Genomic DNA, 20,815 nt, shown 5'->3' with positions numbered 1-20,815 from the left:
GCTATTGTATTGAATAATTGGGAGAGTGGCATGAAATTGAGGCGACGGCCATTTTATAAGCTAATTTCCCGACTATGAGAAACCTGAATATGATTGCTGGGATATAATGATATAGAGATGAAGTGTTTATATGTTATGAATGAAGTGTTTATATGATATGAATGAAGTGTTTATATGATATGAATGAAGTGTTTATATGATATAGATGAATGTTTATATGATATTGATGATTGTTTATATGATATCGCTGAATGTTTATATGATATGAATCATAATATCATAATTCTCTCACTAGTCACCATGATGAGATTAAGACATCTATTGTATTTGTATTGTCATGAATGCGTTTCTCTGCTTCTCATCTAGGAAACGGGGCTAGCCACTCTCCACGTATTTAATCCCATATTTGGGAGGAAGAGTCACATCAGCCCACCTGCTCTGCCTCGTCCCATCCTCCAGTCCCTGCTGCTCCCACTCATCGACCAGGACTACGCCAAGGTCCTGCTTCTGGTTGATGACCAGTACAAGGTGAGTGACTCAGGGATCTTGTCGCCACGCTTTGCTTTATTTTATTTATTTTTTTGATCCACTTTTTCTCCCATTTTCAATTTTTCTCCCATCCCAATTTCGTATCATCCAATTCAACCCTCCCCTGTCTCGAACGCTGTTTCTTGCCTCCCACAAGCCGGCTGCAATGTGGACTAAGTCATACATAGCACGAGTCCCCTCCGATACTCGAGGTAACAGCAGTCGCATCTTTTCACCTGCGCGGCGCGATCTTTCAGCGTCAGGGGTCTGCGCTTTGGAGGGGCGCCGCCCCCATCGCTTCCTGATTCTACTGCGCAGGCGCACCAACCGACCTGTAGGAGTCGCTGTCCACAACGCCCGATCCCCACCCATCAGTTTCCCACCCCCTAATACGGCCAATGTGTATTAGTACGGACGACCAGCTAAACTGAAAGCAATGTGGAGCGCTGGGCTCGAACAGGCGAACCCAGCGTCTCCAGTATTCGTGGTGAGCGCCTTGCCCACTGCACCACGTAGCCGCCCTGTCGCCACGCTTTTCTGTGTGTTTAATGTCTCCTCGAAACGTGTTATCACTTCAGGTGGCGCAGTCGACAGTGTAGTGGTCGACCTTCACTCCCCGATTGTGTTGACAGGCGTCACGATGCACCCATAATTAGTTCCCTACTCGGTAACAAAGTTTGTGATGTAAATATAGAAGAATGTCCAAGTTGCGGCTGGTACAGTTTGCAGTTTTTTTTTTTTTTTTTTTTACTTTTGCCATTCCGCGGGCTCTTTTTGCATTTATCGCTTTTTCTCTGGTCAAGTGTGATCGACAGAAACAGGTTGAATGGGGGTACAGATGGGGGGAAGACACTCTGAGAAAGTTACGGCTTTGTCCGGGAATCGAACTTGCTACCCCAGATCCGTGACGAGCACGGTTGTCCCCGACGCCGAAATAGCGTTCGAGGTACGCAGTGAGCTACTGGAGCTCCCCAGTTTGCAGGGTTTTATTGTCCAAAAATGAATGATCGTGAATGAATGGTTAAATCAGAACGGTTGTCAATTGCTCTATTTGTCAGTTCCAAACAGTGAAACGGGTAGGAAAACATATCTCCATAACAGGTGCATGAATTACAGTGATCAGCTAGGTTACCGTACTTATAGTAGGTGGGGTGCCCCCTAGAGTTCAACATAAATACGACACCTAGTCTAAACAATATGAATTCTAATATTCTAACAATACAAATCCACCAAGTCGGGTTCTGCTTCTACAGACAGTGTTAACTAATGTTTGAATCTTAAAGCTGCTCCAGGTAGAGAAGAAATAATGTCCTCTCAGTCTGAGTAGGAGGTCTGGGAGCCCAGGGTGATGGACATGATTTGATCTCATCCGTCCAGGTGTCTGCGTTCCCCTCGACCAAGAACGTCCTGCAGCAGCTTCAAGAGACGGCCTCCTCCATCTTCTTTTACCTGGTCGACCCCGACCAAGGAAGACTGTCTGGATACAGGCTACGCACGGCAAGTACAACTTTCTTTTTGTATTTATAAAACAAATGCAATTATTTTATATAACGGCTTTTATCCAAAGTGCTTTACAACTCATGCCTCACATTCACCCATTCACTCGCACACCAACGGTGGAGGCAACCATGCAAGGTGAGTATAGTAGAGTATAACAGCGCTTTATCAATAAAGAAATTATCTATTCGAGAATAAGAGTGGTGTACATGGGGGGAAAGGAAAATTATTTGAATAGTGGGTTAGCAGATCTCCATGGATCTACACATCCATTATCTCTCATAAAGGCTGGCATTTTAGAGGGTGGTGAGGGTCTGGAGAAGAGCAGTCCAAAACCGGTTCCATAACACGGTTCAGACCCCCCAGTTCAGATCGGGAGGGAGGAGAGGATCTTGTTCATAAACCAACATCATCCCAGTTGGGAGCGTAAACATTGAGCACTGCCATTTGTTGGTATGGAAACCTTGGCATTAAACAGAAGAATGCCCTTAACGGCATTGTGAGGGGGGGATAGCAAGATTGTGGGGGTACAATTCAGCTGGGTCATATCATATATATGACGAGCAGGTGCTCAGGAAGGCGTCATCGATTAGAGCGGACAGCTCTCACTCCCTAAATCCGGAGTATCAATTATTGCCTTGCGGCCAACGTTTGGAGACCCCTGCAGCTAAAAACAATAGATACAAATTCTCATTTATACCTACCTCCATTCGTGCCATCTGCTGTAACATGAATTGCCCAGTTTGGGACATACCGGTACTAATAAACTTGACCTTGAATATTAGAGGATGTGAATTGACCCTAATATTAAAATTGGAATGAAATACCTGGCTGATTCAAGGTTTGTGTAGTCTAATTTGATCTGCTTTCTTAAAGTGGGTTTCTTGTCAAATGTATGTATTATAACTAATCTGACTGATTTATGATATGATTTATTACTATTTAAATTAATTTTTATTATTTAAATTCTGATCCAGGATCTTTCCACGGAACGGATCTGGGAGATCGTTGTCCCAACAGAGGTCCAGAAGATTGTGTCTGTCAAAGGGAAGAGGCCCAATGAGCATGTACACTCCCAGGGCAGAGTGATGGGAGACCGCAGCGTCCTCTATAAGGTAAAATATTAGACCGCAGCGTCCTCTATAAGGTAAAATATTAGACCGCAGCGTCCTCTATAAGGTAAAATATTAGACCGCAGCGTCCTCTATAAGGTAAAATATTAGACTGCAGCGTCCTCTGTAAGGTAAAATATTAGACCCCAGCGTCCTCTATAAGGTAAAATATTAGACCGCAGCGTCCTCTATAAGGTAAAATATTAGACCTCAGCGTCCTCTATAAGGTAAAATATTAGACCTCAGCGTCCTCTATAAGGTAAAATATTAGACCGCAGCGTCCTCTATAAGGTAAAATATTAGACTGCAGCGTCCTCTATAAGGTAAAATATTAGACTGCAGCGTCCTCTATAAGGTAAAATATTAGACCGCAGCGTCCTCTATAAGGTAAAATATTAGACCGCAGCGTCCTCTATAAGGTAAAATATTAGACCCCAGCGTCCTCTATAAGGTAAAATATTAGACCGCAGCGTCCTCTATAAGGTAAAATATTAGACTGCAGCGTCCTCTGTAAGGTAAAATATTAGACTGCAGCGTCCTCTATAAGGTAAAATATTAGACTGCAGCGTCCTCTATAAGGTAAAATATTAGACCGCAGCGTCCTCTATAAGGTAAAATATTAGACCGCAGCGTCCTCTATAAGGTAAAATATTAGACTGCAGCGTCCTCTGTAAGGTAAAATATTAGACTGCAGCGTCCTCTATAAGGTAAAATATTAGACCGCAGCGTCCTCTATAAGGTAAAATATTAGACCGCAGCGTCCTCTATAAGGTAAAATATTAGACTGCAGCGTCCTCTATAAGGTAAAATATTAGACTGCAGCGTCCTCTATAAGGTAAAATATTAGACCGCAGCGTCCTCTATAAGGTAAAATATTAGACCGCAGCGTCCTCTATAAGGTAAAATATTAGACCCCAGCGTCCTCTATAAGGTAAAATATTAGACTGCAGCGTCCTCTATAAGGTAAAATATTAGACTGCAGCGTCCTCTATAAGGTAAAATATTAGACTGCAGCGTCCTCTATAAGGTAAAATATTAGACCGCAGCGTCCTCTATAAGGTAAAATATTAGACTGCAGCGTCCTCTGTAAGGTAAAATATTAGACTGCAGCGTCCTCTATAAGGTAAAATATTAGACTGCAGCGTCCTCTATAAGGTAAAATATTAGACCGCAGCGTCCTCTATAAGGTAAAATATTAGACCGCAGCGTCCTCTATAAGGTAAAATATTAGACTGCAGCGTCCTCTATAAGGTAAAATATTAGACTGCAGCATCCTCTATAAGGTAAAATATGAGACTGCAGCGTCCTCTGTAAGGTAAAATATGAGACTGCAGCGTCCTCTATAAGGTAAAATATTAGACTGCAGCGTCCTCTATAAGGTAAAATATTAGACTGCAGCGTCCTCTATAAGGTAAAATATTAGACCGCAGCGTCCTCTATAAGGTAAAATATTAGACTGCAGCGTCCTCTATAAGGTAAAATATTAGACCGCAGCGTCCTCTATAAAGTAAAATATTAGACTGCAGCGTCCTCTATAAGGTAAAATATTAGACTGCAGCGTCCTCTATAAGGTAAAATATTAGACTGCAGCGTCCTCTATAAGGTAAAATATTAGACTGCAGCGTCCTCTATAAGGTAAAATATTAGACTGCAGCGTCCTCTATAAGGTAAAATATTAGACCGCAGCGTCCTCTATAAGGTAAAATATTAGACTGCAGCGTCCTCTATAAGGTAAAATATTAGACCGCAGCGTCCTCTGTAAGGTAAAATATTAGACCGCAGCGTCCTCTATAAGGTAAAATATTAGACCGCAGCGTCCTCTATAAGGTAAAATATTAGACTGCAGCGTCCTCTATAAGGTAAAATATTAGACTGCAGCGTCCTCTATAAGGTAAAATATTAGACTGCAGCGTCCTCTATAAGGTAAAATATTAGACCCCAGCGTCCTCTATAAGGTAAAATATTAGACTGCAGCGTCCTCTATAAGGTAAAATATTAGACTGCAGCGTCCTCTGTAAGGTAAAATATTAGACTGCAGCGTCCTCTATAAGGTAAAATATTAGACCGCAGCGTCCTCTATAAGGTAAAATATTAGACCGCAGCGTCCTCTATAAGGTAAAATATTAGACCGCAGCGTCCTCTATAAGGTAAAATATTAGACCGCAGCGTCCTCTATAAGGTAAAATATTAGACCGCAGCGTCCTCTATAAGGTAAAATATTAGACCCCAGCGTCCTCTGTAAGGTAAAATATTAGACCGCAGCGTCCTCTATAAGGTAAAATATTAGACTGCAGCATCCTCTATAAGGTAAAATATTAGACCGCAGCGTCCTCTATAAGGTAAAATATTAGACCGCAGCGTCCTCTGTAAGGTAAAATATTAGACCCCAGCGTCCTCTATAAGGTAAAATATTAGACTGCAGCGTCCTCTATAAGGTAAAATATTAGACTGCAGCGTCCTCTATAAGGTAAAATATTAGACCGCAGCGTCCTCTATAAGGTAAAATATTAGACTGCAGCGTCCTCTATAAGGTAAAATATTAGACTGCAGCGTCCTCTATAAGGTAAAATATTAGACCGCAGCGTCCTCTGTAAGGTAAAATATTAGACTGCAGCGTCCTCTATAAGGTAAAATATTAGACTGCAGCATCCTCTATAAGGTAAAATATTAGACTGCAGCGTCCTCTATAAGGTAAAATATTAGACTGCAGCATCCTCTATAAGGTAAAATATTAGACTGCAGCATCCTCTATAAGGTAAAATATTAGACTGCAGCGTCCTCTATAAGGTAAAATATTAGACTGCAGCATCCTCTGTAAGGTAAAATATTAGACTGCAGCGTCCTCTATAAGGTAAAATATTAGACTGCAGCATCCTCTATAAGGTAAAATATTAGACTGCAGCGTCCTCTATAAGGTAAAATATTAGACTGCAGCGTCCTCTATAAGGTAAAATATTAGACTGCAGCGTCCTCTATAAGGTAAAATATTAGACTGCAGCGTCCTCTATAAGGTAAAATATTAGACTGCAGCGTCCTCTATAAGGTAAAATATTAGACCGCAGCGTCCTCTATAAGGTAAAATATTAGACTGCAGCGTCCTCTATAAGGTAAAATATTAGACTGCAGCGTCCTCTGTAAGGTAAAATATTAGACTGCAGCGTCCTCTATAAGGTAAAATATTAGACCACAGCGTCCTCTAAGGTAAAATATTAGACTGCAGCGTCCTCTATAAGGTAAAATATTAGACTGCAGCGTCCTCTGTAAGGTAAAATATTAGACCTCAGCGTCCTCTATAAGGTAAAATATTAGACTGCAGCGTCCTCTATAAGGTAAAATATTAGACTGCAGCGTCCTCTGTAAGGTAAAATATTAGACCTCAGCGTCCTCTATAAGGTAAAATATTAGACCTCAGCGTCCTCTATAAGGTAAAATATTAGACCCCAGCGTCCTCTATAAGGTAAAATATTAGACTGCAGCGTCCTCTATAAGGTAAAATATTAGACTGCAGCGTCCTCTATAAGGTAAAATATTAGACTGCAGCGTCCTCTATAAGGTAAAATATTAGACTGCAGCGTCCTCTATAAGGTAAAATATTAGACTGCAGCGTCCTCTATAAGGTAAAATATTAGACCGCAGCGTCCTCTATAAGGTAAAATATTAGACTGCAGCATCCTCTATAAGGTAAAATATTAGACTGCAGCGTCCTCTATAAGGTAAAATATTAGACCGCAGCGTCCTCTATAAGGTAAAATATTAGACCGCAGCGTCCTCTATAAGGTAAAATATTAGACTGCAGCGTCCTCTATAAGGTAAAATATTAGACCCCAGCGTCCTCTATAAGGTCAAATATTAGACCCCAGCGTCCTCTATAAGGTAAAATATTAGACTGCAGCGTCCTCTATAATGTAAAATATTAGACCTCAGCGTCCTCTATAAGGTAAAATATTAGACTGCAGCGTCCTCTATAAGGTAAAATATTAGACCGCAGCGTCCTCTATAAGGTAAAATATTAGACTGCAGCGTCCTCTATAAGGTAAAATATTAGACTGCAGCGTCCTCTATAAGCTAAAATATTAGACTGCAGCGTCCTCTATAAGCTAAAATATTAGACTGCAGCGTCCTCTATAAGGTAAAATATTAGACTGCAGCGTCCTCTATAAGGTAAAATATTAGACTGCAGCGTCCTCTGTAAGGTAAAATATTAGACCTCAGCGTCCTCTATAAGGTAAAATATTAGACCGCAGCGTCCTCTATAAGGTAAAATATTAGACTGCAGCGTCCTCTATAAGGTAAAATATTAGACTGCAGCGTCCTCTATAAGCTAAAATATTAGACTGCAGCGTCCTCTATAAGGTAAAATATTAGACTGCAGCGTCCTCTATAAGGTAAAATATTAGACTGCAGCGTCCTCTGTAAGGTAAAATATTAGACTGCAGCGTCCTCTATAAGGTAAAATATTAGACTGCAGCGTCCTCTATAAGCTAAAATATTAGACTGCAGCGTCCTCTATAAGGTAAAATATTAGACTGCAGCGTCCTCTATAAGGTAAAATATTAGACCCCAGCGTCCTCTATAAGGTAAAATATTAGACCGCAGCGTCCTCTATAAGGTAAAATATTAGACTGCAGCGTCCTCTATAAGGTAAAATATTAGACTGCAGCGTCCTCTATAAGGTAAAATATTAGACCGCAGCGTCCTCTATAAGGTAAAATATTAGACCCCAGCGTCCTCTATAAGGTAAAATATTAGACCGCAGCGTCCTCTATAAGGTAAAATATTAGACCGCAGCGTCCTCTATAAGGTAAAATATTAGACTGCAGCGTCCTCTATAAGGTAAAATATTAGACTGCAGCGTCCTCTATAAGGTAAAATATTAGACTGCAGCGTCCTCTATAAGGTAAAATATTAGACCGCAGCGTCCTCTATAAGGTAAAATATTAGACTGCAGCGTCCTCTATAAGGTAAAATATTAGACCGCAGCGTCCTCTATAAGGTAAAATATTAGACCGCAGCGTCCTCTATAAGGTAAAATATTAGACTGCAGCGTCCTCTATAAGGTAAAATATTAGACCGCAGCGTCCTCTATAAGGTAAAATATTAGACTGCAGCGTCCTCTATAAAGTAAAATATTAGACTGCAGCGTCCTCTATAAGGTAAAATATTAGACTGCAGCGTCCTCTATAAGGTAAAATATTAGACCGCAGCGTCCTCTATAAGGTAAAATATTAGACTGCAGCGTCCTCTATAAGGTAAAATATTAGACCCAGCGTCCTCTATAAGGTAAAATATTAGACTGCAGCGTCCTCTGTAAGGTAAAATATTAGACTGCAGCGTCTTCTATAAGGTAAAATATTAGACTGCAGCGTCCTCTATAAGGTAAAATATTAGACCGCAGCGTCCTGTATAAGGTAAAATATTAGACCCAGCGTCCTCTATAAGGTAAAATATTAGACTGCAGCGTCCTCTATAAGGTAAAATATTAGACTGCAGCGTCCTCTATAAAGTAAAATATTAGACTGCAGCGTCCTCTATAAGGTAAAATATTAGACTGCAGCGTCCTCTATAAGGTAAAATATTAGACTGCAGCGTCCTCTATAAGGTAAAATATTAGACCGCAGCGTCCTCTATAAGGTAAAATATTAGACTGCAGCGTCCTCTATAAGGTAAAATATTAGACCGCAGCGTCCTCTATAAGGTAAAATATTAGACTGCAGCGTCCTCTATAAAGTAAAATATTAGACTGCATTGTCCTCTATAAGGTAAAATATTAGACTGCAGCGTCCTCTATAAGGTAAAATATTAGACCGCAGCGTCCTCTATAAGGTAAAATATTAGACTGCAGCGTCCTCTATAAGGTAAAATATTAGACCGCAGCGTCCTCTATAAGGTAAAATATTAGACTGCAGCGTCCTCTATAAAGTAAAATATTAGACTGCAGCGTCCTCTATAAGGTAAAATATTAGACCGCAGCGTCCTCTATAAGGTAAAATATTAGACTGCAGCGTCCTCTATAAGGTAAAATATTAGACTGCAGCGTCCTCTATAAGGTAAAATATTAGACCCCAGCGGTAAAATATTAGACCGCAGCGTCCTCTATAAGGTAAAATATTAGACCCCAGCGTCCTCTATAAGGTAAAATATTAGACCGCAGCGTCCTCTATAAGGTAAAATATTAGACCCCAGCGTCCTCTATAAGGTAAAATATTAGACTGCAGCGTCCTCTATAAGGTAAAATATTAGACCGCAGCGTCCTCTATAAGGTAAAATATTAGACTGCAGCGTCCTCTGTAAGGTAAAATATTAGACTGCAGCGTCCTCTATAAGGTAAAATATTAGACTGCAGCGTCCTCTATAAGGTAAAATATTAGACTGCAGCGTCCTCTATAAGGTAAAATATTAGACCCCAGCGTCCTCTATAAGGTAAAATATTAGACCCCAGCGTCCTCTATAAGGTAAAATATTAGACCGCAGCGTCCTCTATAAGGTAAAATATTAGACTGCAGCGTCCTCTATAAGGTAAAATATTAGACTGCAGCGTCCTCTATAAGGTAAAATATTAGACCGCAGCGTCCTCTATAAGGTAAAATATTAGACTGCAGCGTCCTCTATAAGGTAAAATATTAGACTGCAGCGTCCTCTATAAGGTAAAATATTAGACCTCAGCGTCCTCTATAAGGTAAAATATTAGACTGCAGCGTCCTCTATAAGGTAAAATATTAGACCGCAGCGTCCTCTGTAAGGTAAAATATTAGACTGCAGCGTCCTCTATAAGGTAAAATATTAGACCGCAGCGTCCTCTATAAGGTAAAATATTAGACCTCAGCGTCCTCTATAAGGTAAAATATTAGACTGCAGCGTCCTCTATAAGGTAAAATATTAGACCTCAGCGTCCTCTGTAAGGTAAGACCTCAGCGTCCTCTATAAGGTAAAATATTAGACTGCAGCGTCCTCTATAAGGTCAAATATTAGACCGCAGCGTCCTCTATAAGGTAAAATATTAGACTGCAGCGTCCTCTATAAGGTCAAATATTAGACCGCAGCGTCCTCTATAAGGTAAAATATTAGACTGCAGCGTCCTCTATAAGGTAAAATATTAGACTGCAGCGTCCTCTGTAAGGTAAAATATTAGACCCCAGCGTCCTCTATAAGGTAAAATATTAGACCTCAGCGTCCTCTGTAAGGTAAAATATTAGACCGCAGCGTCCTCTATAAGGTAAAATATGAGACTGCAGCGTCCTCTATAAGGTAAAATATTAGACTGCAGCGTCCTCTATAAGGTAAAATATGAGACTGCAGCGTCCTCTATAAGGTAAAATATTAGACTGCAGCGTCCTCTATAAGGTAAAATATGAGACTGCAGCGTCCTCTATAAGGTAAAATATTAGACCCCAGCGTCCTCTATAAGGTAAAATATTAGACTGCAGCGTCCTCTATAAGGTAAAATATTAGACCCCAGCGTCCTCTATAAGGTAAAATATTAGACCCCAGCGTCCTCTATAAGGTAAAATATGAGACTGCAGCGTCCTCTATAAGGTAAAATATTAGACCCCAGCGTCCTCTATAAGGTAAAATATTAGACCCCAGCGTCCTCTATAAGGTAAAATATTAGACCCCAGCGTCCTCTATAAGGTAAAATATTAGACTGCAGCGTCCTCTATAAGGTAAAATATTAGACCGCAGCGTCCTCTATAAGGTAAAATATTAGACTGCAGCGTCCTCTATAAGGTAAAATATTAGACTGCAGCGTCCTCTGTAAGGTAAAATATTAGACCGCAGCGTCCTCTATAAGGTAAAATATTAGACTGCAGCGTCCTCTGTAAGGTAAAATATTAGACCGCATCGTCCTCTATAAGGTAAAATATTAGACTGCAGCGTAAAATATGAGACTGCAGCGTCCTCTATAAGGTAAAATATTAGACCCCAGCGTCCTCTATAAGGTAAAATATTAGACCGCAGCGTCCTCTATAAGGTAAAATATTAGACCGTATCGTCCTCTATAAGGTAAAATATTAGACCGTATCGTCCTCTATAAGGTAAAATATTAGACCGCAGCGTCCTCTATAAGGTAAAATATTAGACCTCAGCGTCCTCTATAAGGTAAAATATTAGACCGTATCGTCCTCTATAAGGTAAAATATTAGACCGTATCGTCCTCTATAAGGTAAAATATTAGACTGCAGCGTCCTCTATAAGGTAAAATATTAGACTGCAGCGTCCTCTATAAGGTAAAATATTAGACCTCAGCGTCCTCTATAAGGTAAAATATTAGACCGCAGCGTCCTCTATAAGGTAAAATATTAGACTGCATCGTCCTCTATAAGGTAAAATATTAGACCCCAGCGTCCTCTATAAGGTAAAATATTAGACTGCAGCGTCCTCTATAAGGTAAAATATTAGACTGCAGCGTCCTCTATAAGGTAAAATATTAGACCGCAGCGTCCTCTATAAGGTAAAATATTAGACCCCAGCGTCCTCTATAAGGTAAAATATTAGACTGCAGCGTCCTCTATAAGGTAAAATATTAGACCGCAGCGTCCTCTATAAGGTAAAATATTAGACCCCAGCGTCCTCTGTAAGGTAAAATATTAGACCGCAGCGTCCTCTATAAGGTAAAATATTAGACTGCAGCGTCCTCTATAAGGTAAAATATTAGACTGCAGCGTCCTCTATAAGGTAAAATATTAGACTGCAGCGTCCTCTATAAGGTAAAATATTAGACCGCAGCGTCCTCTATAAGGTAAAATATTAGACCCCAGCGTCCTCTATAAGGTAAAATATTAGACTGCAGCGTCCTCTATAAGGTAAAATATTAGACCGCAGCGTCCTCTATAAGGTAAAATATTAGACCCCAGCGTCCTCTATAAGGTAAAATATTAGACTGCAGCGTCCTCTATAAGGTAAAATATTAGACCCCAGCGTCCTCTATAAGGTAAAATATTAGACTGCAGCGTCCTCTATAAGGTAAAATATTAGACCCCAGCGTCCTCTATAAGGTAAAATATTAGACTGCAGCGTCCTCTGTAAGGTAAAATATTAGACCGCAGCGTCCTCTATAAGGTAAAATATTAGACCGCAGCGTCCTCTATAAGGTAAAATATTAGACCGCAGCGTCCTCTATAAGGTAAAATATTAGACCCCAGCGTCCTCTATAAGGTAAAATATTAGACCTCAGCGTCCTCTATAAGGTAAAATATTAGACCGCAGCGTCCTCTATAAAGTAAAATATTAGACCCCAGCGTCCTCTATAAGGTAAAATATTAGACCTCAGCGTCCTCTATAAGGTAAAATATTAGACCGCAGCGTCCTCTATAAAGTAAAATATTAGACCCCAGCGTCCTCTATAAAGTAAAATATTAGACCCCAGCGTCCTCTATAAGGTAAAATATTAGACCCCAGCGTCCTCTATAAGGTAAAATATTAGACTGCAGCGTCCTCTATAAGGTAAAATATTAGACCTCAGCGTCCTCTATAAGGTAAAATATTAGACCGCAGCGTCCTCTATAAAGTAAAATATTAGACCCCAGCGTCCTCTATAAGGTAAAATATTAGACCCCAGCGTCCTCTATAAGGTAAAATATTAGACTGCAGCGTCCTCTGTAAGGTAAAATATTAGACTGCAGCGTCCTCTGTAAGGTAAAATATTAGACCCCAGCGTCCTCTATAAGGTAAAATATTAGACTGCAGCGTCCTCTATAAGGTAAAATATTAGACTGCAGCGTCCTCTATAAGGTAAAATATTAGACCCCAGCGTCCTCTATAAGGTAAAATATTAGACTGCAGCGTCCTCTGTAAGGTAAAATATTAGACTGCAGCGTCCTCTATAAGGTAAAATATTAGACTGCAGCGTCCTCTATAAGGTAAAATATTAGACTGCAGCGTCCTCTATAAGGTAAAATATTAGACCGCAGCGTCCTCTATAAGGTAAAATATTAGACTGCAGCGTCCTCTATAAGGTAAAATATTGGACCTCAGCGTCCTCTATAAGGTAAAATATTAGACCCCAGCGTCCTCTATAAGGTAAAATATTAGACTGCAGCGTCCTCTATAAGGTAAAATATTAGACCCCAGCGTCCTCTATAAGGTAAAATATTAGACCGCAGCGTCCTCTATAAGGTAAAATATTAGACCGCAGCGTCCTCTATAAGGTAAAATATTAGACCGCAGCGTCCTCTATAAGGTAAAATATTAGACCGCAGCGTCCTCTATAAGGTAAAATATTAGACTGCAGCGTCCTCTATAAGGTAAAATATTAGACCGCAGCGTCCTCTATAAGGTAAAATATTAGACTGCAGCGTCCTCTATAAGGTAAAATATTAGACCGCAGCGTCCTCTATAAGGTAAAATATTAGACCGCAGCGTCCTCTATAAGGTAAAATATTAGACCGCAGCGTCCTCTGTAAGGTAAAATATTAGACTGCAGCGTCCTCTATAAGGTAAAATATTAGACCGCAGCGTCCTCTATAAGGTAAAATATTAGACCGCAGCGTCCTCTATAAGGTAAAATATTAGACCGCAGCGTCCTCTATAAGGTAAAATATTAGACTGCAGCGTCCTCTATAAGGTAAAATATTAGACTGCAGCGTCCTCTAAGGTAAAATATTAGACCGCAGCGTCCTCTATAAGGTAAAATATTAGACCCCAGCGTCCTCTATAAGGTAAAATATTAGACTGCAGCGTCCTCTGTAAGGTAAAATATTAGACTGCAGCGTCCTCTATAAGGTAAAATATTAGACCGCAGCGTCCTCTATAAGGTAAAATATTAGACCCCAGCGTCCTCTATAAGGTAAAATATTAGACCGCAGCGTCCTCTGTAAGGTAAAATATTAGACTGCAGCGTCCTCTATAAGGTAAAATATTAGACCCCAGCGTCCTCTATAAGGTAAAATATTAGACTGCAGCGTCCTCTATAAGGTAAAATATTAGACCGCAGCGTCCTCTATAAGGTAAAATATTAGACCCCAGCGTCCTCTATAAGGTAAAATATTAGACTGCAGCGTCCTCTATAAGGTAAAATATTAGACTGCAGCGTCCTCTATAAGGTAAAATATTATACTGCAGCGTCCTCTATAAGGTAAAATATTAGACTGCAGCGTCCTCTATAAGGTAAAATATTAGACTGCAGCGTCCTCTATAAGGTAAAATATTAGACCGCAGCGTCCTCTATAAGGTAAAATATTAGACTGCAGCGTCCTCTATAAGGTAAAATATTAGACTGCAGCGTCCTCTATAAGGTAAAATATTAGACCCCAGCGTCCTCTATAAGGTAAAATATTAGACCGCAGCGTCCTCTGTAAGGTAAAATATTAGACTGCAGCGTCCTCTGTAAGGTAAAATATTAGACCCCAGCGTCCTCTATAAGGTAAAATATTAGACCGCAGCGTCCTCTATAAGGTAAAATATTAGACACCAGCGTCCTCTATAAGGTAAAATATTAGACTTTTGAGATAGAATTTTGCCCTAGGATTTGGTGAATGTCGTTTTCAAAATCATTCCATACTGTACATTCACTCAGTCTAGAATCCTCTGAGGTGATACAAATTGTCAAATATTGTCCAATTGCACTTGAACTTACTATAGAACCTCCAACCATGGAATACTATAGAACCTCTAGCCATGTAATACTATATAACATCCTACCATGGAATACTATAGAACCACCAACGATAGAATACTATAGAACCTCCAATCATAGAGTAATGTAGAACCGCCAACCATAGAATACTATAGAACCTTCAATCATAGAATACTATAGAACCTCCAGCCATAGAATACCGTAATTCCTCTAATAGTAACCCCGGCTTGTATTTGTTTCAACTGTAGCGGGTACCAGGCTTGTATTAGGAGGAGGCCTGTATAAGAGAGAGGCCTATATTTCAAATTTTCAAACGGATCATAATGAATAAATCAACATTTTGTGTCAGTTTGAACCCAGTAAAATGTACTGGGTTCATTTATTGAAACAAAGTACTGTATGAAATAGTAAACAGTGCAATTACAGGTGGTCACTGGTCATTTCAACGTTTTCAAAGTGAAATCAAGTAACTAGCTCAGTATGCAGCTTAGCCCCTTTCGTGACTTTCGGTTTGCAAGCCTGTGGCTTTTGTGACCGGAGTCACTTGCCCACCCGCCCCGATCACCCAGTAGCGAAACGACCAAGCGTCGTCAAGGGGCTCGCGGTGTGTCAAGAATACATCAGATCTGAATTTCAAAGATACCCAGCGTACAATATGGGTCTAACACAGCTTCACGATGGGGTCTGGAAGCTCGGAGTTGCTAATAAACAGTTTAAAACATTGTTACTCGACGAGTGGTATTTACAGACCGAACGTCCATCTCCGCCGTTGGTGTCACAGCGCATGCGCACCATGCCGCGTTCACGTTACTGGGAAGAAGCGGAAGAACCAGAGGACATCTCGTTGCTACAACTAGGAAGCCTTCACGCTTTGACTCTATATATATCTATGCATGAAACCATAGATAGTGTTCTATATATATCTATGCATGAAACGCCCACATCCATACTTCCGCAATTCGTGACGCGAAGTGGGAGATATGGGGTCTATAAAAGAATCCCATATGTCCTAGTAGGAATTACCACTAGGAGGCTGACGTGAATGGTTTTTCCCAGTCGGAAACTGGTTCTTCCGCTTCTTCCCAGTAACGTGAACGCGGCATGGTGCGCATGCGCTGTGACACCAACGGCGGAGATGGACGTTCGGTCTGTAAATACCACTCGTCGAGTAACAATGTTTTAAACTGTTTATTAGCAACTCCGAGCTTCCAGACCCCATCGTGAAGCTGTGTTAGACCCATATTGTACGCTGGGTATCTTTGAAATTCAGATCTGATGTATTCTTGACACACCGCGAGCCCCTTGACGACGCTTGGTCGTTTCGCTACTGGGTGATCGGGGCGGGTGGGCAAGTGACTCCGGTCACAAAAGCCACAGGCTTGCAAACCGAAAGTCACGAAAGGGGCTATATGCAGCTCAGTATATTAGTAACCCGGCTTGTATTAGGAGGCCGGCTTATAATTGCTTAGCTCAAGAGCGCACCCGGCCATTAATAGAGACCCGGCTTGTATTTGAGACCTGGTTACTATTAGAGGAATTACGGTACTAAAGTATAGATAAAACGTAACAGCATTTGTCTAGCTAGTTGTTAATTTTACTATTTTGTCACAGTACCTGAACCCTAACCTACTGGCCGTGGTGACTGAGAGCACAGACGTCCACATGGAGCGCAGCTTTGTGGGGATCCTGCTGATTGATGGCGTGACGGGCCGCATTATCCATGAGGCGGTCCAGAGAAAGGCCAAGGGACCGGTGCATTATGTACACTCTGAAAACTGGGTGGTGGTGAGAATAATTTACAACTATTGATACTCGTCGTACATGTAGAACTAGAGATGTATCTTCTTGTTATTCTAGCTTTGTTGCTTTTTACTAGAAATGTATCTTCTTGCTATTGTAGCTTTGTTGCTTTTACTAGCTAGCTCTTCAGCCTCCTCCGTGTGTATCGTTGTTTACAGTAGCAGCAGTTGGTAGCAACTTGTTGGGCTGACGGCAAATGCATTGAAACGGCACAACATTGTGCTTGTTGTTTTTGTTCATTTGCTGAAATGTTTCCTCCCATGCCAGAATTCCTCACATTCTGTTGCAAACAAAAACCTCTAAAACATTTGTGCTTATGTTTGGACCAGCTGGTTGTTACTCTGTCTGCCACCCTCGGACCACAAACCATCTAATATAACTAATACTAATAACTTAAAGGAACATGCCAACATTATGAGAAATGCGCTAACCATCTTCTCCAGAGTCGGACAAGAAGATGGATACCAATTGCCCCTGCATTCAGGAGAAATCCATCCGGCTGCAAGCTAGCCTAGCTTAGCACAAATGAATGGAAGCAGATATGGACCACTAGCCTAGCTTAAAACTCTGGGAGAGGGGCGCCAGGGTGGCGCACCACGTACAGCGCTGCGGTGCAACGCGGCCGTCCCGGGTTCGACTCCCGGACTCGGCGACCTTTGCCGAATGTCTTCCCCTGTCTATCTCACATTCTTCCTCTCTCTCTCTCTCTACCGCACTGCCCGGTAGTAAAAAAAACAATAAAATACTACCAAAAACAATAAAAAATAAAAATAAACCTGTGAGGTGTTTTTGGCCAACACCCAAGCTAGCTGGTCCGTATCTGCTAGGGCTGACCTTCGAATTTATTTTTGGAATTCGAAGCTTCAGGGCCGAGATTTGATTTTAATTCGAAGCTTCGAATCTTTTATTTTTTTTTTATATAAAGAAAAATGTGTTGTTGTGGGACTTGTACAGCACTTTGTTCAACTTTGTCAGTGCTGTAAAGTTTAAACCTTTTTAAATCTTAGACAAACTAAACACTTTGCTTTCATGAAATATTGTAAGCCGTCATTTGAGGCTTTATAAAAGCAGCACAATGAACCCAAATCTGTCAGTGCCGAGTCCGACCTCATCTTAAATAACAAACAGCATTGCTTGTTGTAGTTAACAAAGAGAGGCAGAGTTGATTTTGCAAAAAAAAAAAATATATATATATATTTTTCTTTAATCTAATTTTATTTCATATTCGAATCCCATGCCCATCGAACGAAGCTTTGAAGTATTTAAGATGGCCCCCTAGTATCTGCTTCCATTAATTTGAGCTAGGCTAGCTTGTAGTCTGATAGCTTTCTACTGAACGCACAGAGGAAATTGCTATCTGTCTTTTTGTACGACTCAGGAGAAGACTGTAAGCGCCCCATAATTTTGGCGTGTTCCTTTAAAGTCATGTACGTGTTTATCCTCTACCCACCCTCTCTGATCTTCCAGTATGAGTATTGGAGCACCAAGTCACGGCGGAACGAGTTCTCTGTGATCGAGCTCTATGAAGGCATGGAGCTGTACAACAGCACGGTGTTCAGCTCTCTGGACCGGCCCCACCCTCCTCAGGTCCTCCAGCAGACCTACATCTTCCCATCCCCCATCTCCACCCTGGAAGCCACCCTCACGGAGAAAGGCATCACCAGCCGACACCTACTGGGTGAGTCCAAAACTATTGGCACTGTTGCCTCACAGAAAGGTCTTGGGTTCAAACTACCAGGACAAGGGTCTTTCTGTGTTTCGGTTTGCATGTTCTCCTCGTGTTTTCGTGGGTTTCCTCTGGGTACTCCGGTTTCCTCTCACACCAAAATACATGCATGTTAGGTTTCCTGCCATTGCCCTTGACCAAGGTACTGGCATTACAACTGGAGTTGGTACCCGGTCGCCACACTAATAGTTAGGATGGGTCAAATGCAGAGGATGAACCAACACCAGGCTAACAAATGGTGATTTACAAGCTATGAAAAGCATGACCATGTAGGCCTACTGTGTGCTGTACCAGTAGGCTATTGAAATGTAGTATTACCAACATTAGCTGGCAGAACTTAGCTATTAAGCCCGAAAAGGGCAGAGATTTATTTCATAAATGGATCAATACAGTCCGTATTAAGTAATGTTGCATTTATTTTTCAAATGTAGCCAAGAGTAAAGATCCTAACTCTTATCAAAACAGCAGTGTACATCTTACACTACCTGTTTACAAAATGATTTTAAGTGTTATTAGCTAAATATGAGCTTATAAAAACCTTCGGAAACCGGATGATTTAGACGCGAGGAAATGACGCCATCATGAAATCGTTGTAGTCCTAAGAAAGAGGAAACCCAGGGCTATCGATGGACGTCGAAATTTCATAAAACTACACTACTGCTGCAGCCGGCTGACGTGAGCAATAAATATTGACGTTAATATCTCTCACGGGTCGAACAAACCTGAACGTTATTGCCATAAAATACAACGTATATTGTTTCTTTACCTTTCTGTGAATGTATAGGAAAGAAACTTGTTTTTAAAGAAATTATTTTGTTATTGCTGTACAGTATATACATGAATGATTCGAGCTGTGAGAGGGAAGGCTGTGTGTCCCACATGGGTAGGTGTGATTTATTTAGTGGCAGAGTGGTTCACGAGCCAGAGAGAGGGCAGTTTTGAGAGCACACCCCACCTCTCCATGGTAACACAGTTGCTTCTAGCCAGCCAGCAGCTGACCATAGTGCTTGGCAGTCCCATTTATTTTCATTGATTGAGTTCATCTTGAACCAATTAATAATAATATCTTTAGAGTCTGAGCTTTCTGATTGGAACTCATGAGTTGGAGAGGTTCCTTTTTTAATGTCCACTTTAATGTCCTTCGAGTTAAAATGAAGGTTTAAAAAAAAATAAAATAAAATGTATCAGCATGTACCATTGGTGGCTCAGTCTGTACCGAACTTAAAATGTATTAGTTTTAAATGATTTGTTCCTTCATTTCTGCTCGGCATCAATAGGACTAATTTTAGACCGGCCGGCTATGTCGTTGTTGCCAGGTAGACTATGGCCTATGGGTTTGTTACCGGGTAGACTAGGGATTTTGTTTTTATATGATAGATGGTTGTTTTTCCCATGCAGAATAGTCTGGGAATGTTCTCTGGTAATCATCACACAACCACCAGCAACATGGAGCCACTGCTTGTGCTCATTGAATGGGAGTCATAGAGGGGTTCGGCTACATTGAAAGTGCCAACATTATGGGAAATTCACTTCTTCTCCAGAGTCAGACAATAAGATGGATACCAATTTCCTCTGTGTTCGGTAGAAAGCCTAGCTAGCCTAGCTTTGCACAAATTAATGGAAGCCGATACGGACCACTAGCCTAGCAAAAAAATAATAAAAAAAATACCTTTTTATCTTTTCCCCCCTCCTTTTTCCATTTTTCTCCCATCCCAATGTTAGTCGTTATGCCAATCCCCAATCCCCTTCCTGGTCGTTGCGCACCTACCCCCTACCGTCGGTCTGGGAGAGTGGAGGCTATCGCATGCTTCCTCCGACACATGTGTAGCCAATCAACCGCTTCTTTTCACCTGGCAGCGCGGACTCTCACTGGGGGAGTGTAACGTGTGGAAGGATCACACTACCTCCCCCAGGTCTTTCCCTCGCTGTGCAGGTGCCCCGACCGAACTGTAGGAGTCGCTGTTTACAACGACCAGGACCCACCCTCGCCGGGTTTTCCCACCCGCTAACACTGCCAATTGTGTTAGTATGGACGGCCGGCCAACCCGGAAGCACCACAGCTGGATTCGATCCCACTGTCTGTGACCTCTCCCGGAGTTTTAAGTGAAGCTCTATATATCTGTATCCACTTCCAATAATTTGTGCTAAGCTAGGCTAGCTTGCAGCAGAATCGCTTTCTACTGAGCGCACAGATAGGAAATTGGTATCTATCGGACTCTGGAGAAGACTTTTCCATAATGTTGTTCCTTTAAGGTAAATCTGCCTTATTTATTAGCATAAAACATTTGATGTTTTGGGACAAATGTGTATGTATGTACTGAACTGTACATCACCACTGGAATAACGCCATGGATTTATTATAATAAATTGTATTTTGTTTAAAAAATGTATGACATTTTATAATAGCCGACTATTATATATGAAACAGTTTTTCGGTGTCTTCAAGCCCTGAACCCATTTTGTTTTTGTACCTCTCATAGTTGGTCTTCCATCGGGAGCCATCTTGTCGTTACCCAAGATGTTCCTGGACCCGCGGAGGCCAGAGATCTTAACTGAACAAAGCCGGTTGGTTCCTTTTTA

General features: G+C 41.1%; 1 protein-coding gene across 1 annotated transcript in view; it reads left to right on the top strand.

The window, feature by feature from the left end:
- emc1 (ER membrane protein complex subunit 1) overlaps nt 1–20,815 on the top strand; it is a 43,396-nt gene that overhangs the window by 17,942 nt on the left and 4,639 nt on the right. The window contains exons 15-20 of the mRNA XM_084332907.1: nt 367–528; nt 1,906–2,025; nt 3,003–3,140; nt 16,321–16,494; nt 17,977–18,187; nt 20,716–20,800. Coding sequence (XP_084189033.1) covers nt 367–528; nt 1,906–2,025; nt 3,003–3,140; nt 16,321–16,494; nt 17,977–18,187; nt 20,716–20,800 — 890 coding nt within the window. The remainder of the gene's footprint in view (nt 1–366; nt 529–1,905; nt 2,026–3,002; nt 3,141–16,320; nt 16,495–17,976; nt 18,188–20,715; nt 20,801–20,815) is intronic.

Source organism: Notolepis coatsorum (genome assembly GCF_963971535.1).
Source record: "Notolepis coatsorum genome assembly, chromosome: 17".
NCBI classification, from domain to species: domain Eukaryota; kingdom Metazoa; phylum Chordata; class Actinopteri; order Aulopiformes; family Paralepididae; genus Notolepis; species Notolepis coatsorum.
This window is presented reverse-complemented; position numbering and strand designations above follow the sequence as displayed.